The following is a 6,482-nucleotide window of genomic DNA, read 5'->3' on the forward strand; positions in this document are numbered from 1 at the left end:
AACTTTAATGATGTTGGAAGAACAATTATTAACAATAACTGTTTGTGTTCTATCAGAGAGGTAAGAAGAGATTCATTGAAGAAGACTGGGCTGAAAGCCGATTAGGTCGAGTTTACGTATGAGTAACGAGTGACATACTTTGTCAAAGGCTTTACTGAAATCGGTGTATATTACGTCGGTATGAGCATTTTCTCTAAAACGGTTTGTGATATGAGTTGTAAACTCCAATAAATTAGTGATAGTAGATTTTCCCTTAGAAAACCCGTGTTGAGATTGTGAAATTATAGAAGATATAGAATATGTCAGCTGATTAACAATAATTGCTTCGAATTATTTGGGGATAGCGGAGAGCTTCGCTATGCCTCGATAGTTTCCTATAAAGGACCTGCTGCCGTTTTTGTGAAGTGGTATTATGAAAGACTCGTTCCAGGCTGACGGAAAAACGCCATGTTTTAGTGATAAATTGAATAGAGTTGTTAAAGGCTCGCAGATGTTCTCAGCGCAGTTTTAAGGTTTTTAAATAGTGTAAAACTTCATCGGAAGATATTACTGGAATATAAGCAGAGTTGATTGCACAAAGCTCGTACGGATAGTCTCCACTTATAGGGAAGTCTACAGAATAATTGGACCTAAAGAACTGGGCAAACATGTTGGCAAAAAGTTGGCTGTCGCTAGACACAGTGTTGCGATAATGCATAGCGGACGGAAAACCATGTACTTTACGCTTTGAATTTACGAAACCATAAAATGATTTAGGATTGTTAATTAAATTATTCTTAGTTTTACATAAATATGAATTATAACATTTAATGCAAAGTAGCTATGCCGCAAAACTGAGTACTATACGTAATCACTGTGTAAGCCCGTTCTTTTATACAGTTTAAAAGAATGTGACTTTTTGTTTTTAAATTTTTTAAGCTCTTTAGTGAACCATAACTGTGTTGGTTCTTCATGAACAATATTAAGTTTTGGCACATGCTTTCGAAACAAATTGAAAAGGGTATCATTAAAGTGCTCAATGCTACGGTCCACGTCTTCTCTATATATTGGCCAAGATAACTTTGAAAGTTCTTTGTTAATTTTCCTGAAATTTGCTTTCGCGAAAACATATCTAGTACTTGAACTATACGACTTATTATTATGTATTTCATTTATGATTTCGTAGCATAACTCAAGAACGGAATGGTATGCTTCCTCTGGCAAAACTAGGGGATCACACCGATTAATAGAGGCCTTCGGAACAACATCAACGTAAACGAGATCTAAGACCTTTCCAGACTTACTTGGACATATATTTATTTATTTGAGGAAAAGTTCAGCCATTTCCTCCAGAAATACATTGTAACTCTCTCTAGATGAACCTGGTACAACATCGGTGCCAATGACGTTCCATGAAATGTATGGCAGATTTAAATCGCCCAAAACAATCATAGAATTGGATGCCGTAAGCATTGCATTTACGGTCTCAAGTAAAGAAACTAGCTGCATATATACTGATACGGCAGAATTAGGAGGGATGTAGCAAAGAGCTAAATAAATATAAATCTTTCCAGCCTGTACACGTATACATTTAAATTCGGTATATTCAATGACAGGAACACTAACTTCCTCGGATGGTATCGATGAATGCACCGCAAAAAGAACACCACCGCCGATTCTGCCCTCGCGGTCACTCCTGTATATTTGATATTCATTTGGAAAAATTTCGGAATTAAAAATATGAGGTTTGAGCCATGTTTCGGTCAAAGAAATAATATTATAATTGCAGTCAAAACCTTTTAAATATAAGTCAGTTAATTTGGTATTCAAACCTCTAACGTTTTGATAGTAAATACTTAAATAAGACTTGCGAGTTAGTTTTTTGAATCCGAATTAAGCTTAGAAATATTAGCTACGTTGTTATTACTTTTATTAGGTTTATACTCAAACTCGCGAAGAAACGCCCCGGTCGGCCAAAATGAACTATTTAGTAGTGAATCATAATCTTCGGCAGCTACATCAATTTTAAAAGATGAAATATCGCGATCGTATTTAAAATTAAATTTACGAATAAATACATCTTTAGTTCTAATTTTAGTCGATTTGTATGACTTTATATCATCCGAAGAAGTATCTTTAGCAAATCTAGACAAAAAGATTGATCTTCTCGGAGTAATTACAACCAACTTTTTGGTAATGATGTCTGATGTGCAGGGTTCCGAATTATTCGGAGGAACTAAGTTAGACAGTGTAGCTTCAGATGTTGATGGCAACACTGTTAAATCAACGGTTTGATTGACGTTATTATTTTTAGATGTAGACCTAGTTGATATGGCTTTAGATAGCGGAGGTTGCAATGCCTGAGGGCATGGAGAAGAAAGATTAATAAGTTCCAAGGACTGGGATGGAGGATTTTTCTGACTACATTCAGTGACTATCTTTTTAAGTGGACTAATAACACGCCTACCTTTATTTTCTCGGCTATAATCAGAGTGTGGAGGGTATCGAGACATGTAAAAGACTTAAACATTTTTTCGTAATGCCTAAATTTCTCAACAAGAACCGACAGATCCTTCCCGATCTCGAAAACCCATTTCTGGACTGCCTAATGAATTTAAATAAATCAACTTCGGTTGATCAACATTGTTGACAAGACCAACGAAGATCCTTTCCCTCATTAATAGCGTCTAACACCCTACCGCTCAAACCAGCACAATTTATATGGGCAATCCCATCGCAGAGCCAGCATGACACATAGGAGTCGCTTTTAACGTGGCAATTGGTGTAAATACACGACATGTTTGAAATGATATTTATGTATAGGTTTTAGAAGCAAAAAAGTAAAACAGTTTTGAAAACGACGTATAAATCAGAGAACCAATCAGCTGGTAAATATCGATTTGAAAGCTATGTAGCGAACAGTTTTAAATACACTGTATGTTTGACACCTAATAAACACAACGCAAACAGCTGTGACAAAGATGAAACAGCAGAAATCACAAAAAGAGCAAAATCACTGCGCACAAACAAAAACAATTGTATAACAACAATATCACAGCGCACGGCAGTGCGCGCGAGTGACGAAAGCAGCCACAGTAGCATGCTGAAATGACTCGCTTTTATACATATACACAAGATTTGGAAGTTTTTATCCAGACGTCCAAGAGACATGTTTGAGGTATCGTTGCAAAGGTCTTGTAGAGTGTGTCCAGAAAATGTATTCAAGTTTCATAAACGATTATCTGAATTCTTAAAAATTAGGCTAAAGTGTTGCGAATCAAAAAACGTTATTTTGCTTTTGCCGGTTTAAGGGGGTATGAGGGTACACCCGACATACTTAGTGTTATTCTATAGGGCAATACCTTTCAAACGATACCTTATATATTGAGTTCCGGCTACTAGTTGTAAAGATATAGAGCTAAATGTGTTTTGGTTCGTGTCTCCACTACGAGATGCTTTGCGATGTTTGTAGCATCTGTACGTACCTTCATTTAATTTTTTTAAAACTTTCAGGAATTAAAGTACAAAAAAAACTAGGATGGTTTTGTTCCAGGATGTTTCGATTCGTATTCCTTTGTGGCTGGTGCCTGAAATTCGAAAAAAGGCAGGTCACTGAGGCCGCACTGCTCATTCCATACCATTCACGTCGATATCAGTAGAAGGGCCTTAAAACAAGCTATCTCATGCGGTCTTTTGCGTTTATGAAGTATAAATATGTCATAACGTTATTGCTTAAAAACTAAAAATCGGGCTGCTGAAAATACAGATTTCGAGAATTTTCTCAAAAACTGGTCAGTCGATTTTATTATAAGTTTCCTCAAGTCTAGCCCAAAACCCTAGCTTTCATTTGGCATATACCTTATATCTGGAAAAATTCTTGTTGTGGAGATATTATGATTCAAATTGAAAAATTGTCGCTCCGGATAGCGAAAAATGGTTAAAAGTTAACATATTCGTCTAATTTGGTTACTTTAAGTTATAAACGTAACATATTCAATTTCCCGCAAAAAACTGACCGTTCCCCTATGCCCCCTAAACTGAAGTTCCCTGCAAAGCGGGAGAATTTCCCGTGAGTTGACTTCCCTGTACGCGATACATAATTAAATAAATAAGAAATCTTTTTATTTTTACTGATTTCTTTGTTTTCTTGTACATACGTAAGTATACATGTATGTCAGTATTGCCAGTTTGCGGGATTTCGCCCTTTTTTCGTGATGTTATGACTAAAAAGGGCGAATGAGATTTTCTATCGAAAAACGGGATTTTTTGCATACCATACCAAGCAATAAAATTTACAGCCCTATTCCTGCCTTGATTGACAATTGTCATCGGCGGACAATTGCCATCTTTTATTGTCACTGCCATTTGTTGCTGATATTCCTAACCAAAGATGACAAGGTGAAAGCTTTTACAACTCACCATTCATGGTGAAAAGTTTGTTGTTGCGGGAACAGCTGATCAGCGTTCATATTCAAATTAAACAAGTAAGAATGTCTAAGTTCGGGCGGAGCCGAACATTAAATACCCGGCGCAAGTATTAAATATATGTTTTTTCACCTTTCCGAAACCTTCCGCTAGATGGTAAGCCGGGATGTATCAGTTTTGAGTAAATTAGCGTCCTCCAAATTCGAAATATTGAAGTTTCAAGCATTTCTGAAATTTACCGTTATATGAGAAGCGGCCGTTATTTTAGTCCGATTTCAATAATTTTCAACTTTTTGCTTATATGTGGCAAGCACAATAACCACACCGAGTTTGGTACAAATTAGTAGAACGGTTACCGATATACATATATGTGATCATAAGTGGGCGGTGCCACCCCCATTTTCCAAAATTTTACCATAAACGTATTTCTTGGTAAAGAATTGTTGCAAGCATCAATTTTGAATAAATTAGCTTCAATATTTACTGATTTATCGAAGATTTTGTATTTCTCTAAATTTCCGTTATATGGGATGTGGGCGTGGTTATTGTCCGATTTTAAAAAGTTTCGGAGATTTTTTATGCTGTACCAAGGTCAACAACTGTGCCAAGTTTGGAAGAAATTGGTGCAGCGGTTACCAAGATATACACATGTAACCATAAGTGGGCGTGGCTACGCCCATTTTCCAAAAATTTATAATATTCTTTTTTTTCGTCTAAAAATTATTGTAAATGTCAATTTTGAGTGAAATATCTCCAGTAGTTACTAAAATATCGCAGTTTTCGTATTTCTGAAAATAACCGTTATATGGGAAGTAGGCGTGGTTATTGAGCGATTATAGAAATTTTCGGCCGTTTGGTATGTTGTGCGAAGGCCAACAACTGTGCTAAGTTTGGAAGAAATTGGTGCAGCGGTTACCAAGATATACACATGTAACCATAAGTGGGCGTGGCTACGCCCATTTTCCAAAAATTTATAATATTCTTATTTTTCGCCTAAAAATGATTGTAAATATCAATTTTGAGTGAATTATCTGCAGTAGTTACTAAAATATCGCAGTTTTCGCATTTCTGGAAATTACCGTTATATCGGAAGTGGGCGTGGTTAAAGTCCGATTTCACCCATTTTCAACACCAACCTACCTTGGATTAAGGGAAACCTACATACCAAATTTCGTTGAGATGTCTCAATTTTTGCTCGAGTTATCGTGTACACGGACGGACGGACAGACGGACGGACAGACAGACATGGCTTAATCGATTTCTTTTTTCATCCTGATCATTTATGTATACATTTGTCTATATCTATCTCGATTCGTTTTGGCTGTTACAAACAACCGTTATGTGAACAAAATTAATATACCCTTGTGCACAAGTGCGCTCGGGTATAAAAATGAGCAGCGAAATACCAGAAAAGTGAGTATTTATGTGAAATAGTTAAAATTTAGTTGTTTTAAACCTTTTAACATATTCCAGACATCCAAAATACCACCGACCGAAAATCCGACCACACAGGAGCAGCTTCAGTGTTATGTGCAATTTTGCAAGGACCATCCGGAGCTATAAACGGGAAAAAAAAGCCAAGTTCTCCGAAATTGATAGAATCTCTGTGGATGCAGCTAGCGGAGAACTTAAATGCAATGCGTGGGCCCACCCGCACGGTAGCGAAGTGGAAAGAAAGTTTTTTTTTGAAATTTGTATATTTACGACGGAACGGAGCAAACCTGCTCACATAAATGCATAAATATGTTCTTATATAATTTGTATTTCATGTATGTACATAGATACATATATTTCTTTTAATTATGATTGTACACATGTGTGTATGTGCATATATACCTCATTTACAGACATTAACCGGATGGAAAAACCAGCTGCGGAGCAGAGCACGAAGGGTCGTAGAGCATACAAAGGCAACAGGTGGTGGACCACCGACAGAATATGTGTCCGAATTCGAGCAACAAGCGCTGAAAACATTTGGGGTGGCAGCAGTATATGGTCGCTTAAACATGGGTACATTGGGGCATGAGGTAAGTTTCCGTGATATGCAGCTTTCTAAAGTATTTAAGGAATTTCACTTA

At 36.7% G+C, this 6,482-nt stretch overlaps 1 protein-coding gene across 1 annotated transcript; it reads left to right on the top strand.

Annotated features, from left to right (window-relative positions):
• Positions 1 to 5,727: 5,727 nt before the first annotated feature.
• On the top strand, positions 5,728 to 6,432 carry LOC118745606 (the record flags this gene model as incomplete). The annotated part of the gene is given in 1 exon segment (XM_036479119.1): positions 5,728 to 6,432. A coding segment is annotated over 1 exon segment (226 nt), but the record flags the coding sequence as incomplete, so codon positions are not given.
• Positions 6,433 to 6,482: the final 50 nt, after the last annotated feature.

The sequence above is a fragment of the Rhagoletis pomonella genome, unplaced genomic scaffold, assembly GCF_013731165.1.
Source record: "Rhagoletis pomonella isolate Grant_MI unplaced genomic scaffold, Rhpom_1.0 Rhpom_scaffold_00009, whole genome shotgun sequence".
NCBI classification, from domain to species: Eukaryota; Metazoa; Arthropoda; class Insecta; order Diptera; family Tephritidae; genus Rhagoletis; species Rhagoletis pomonella.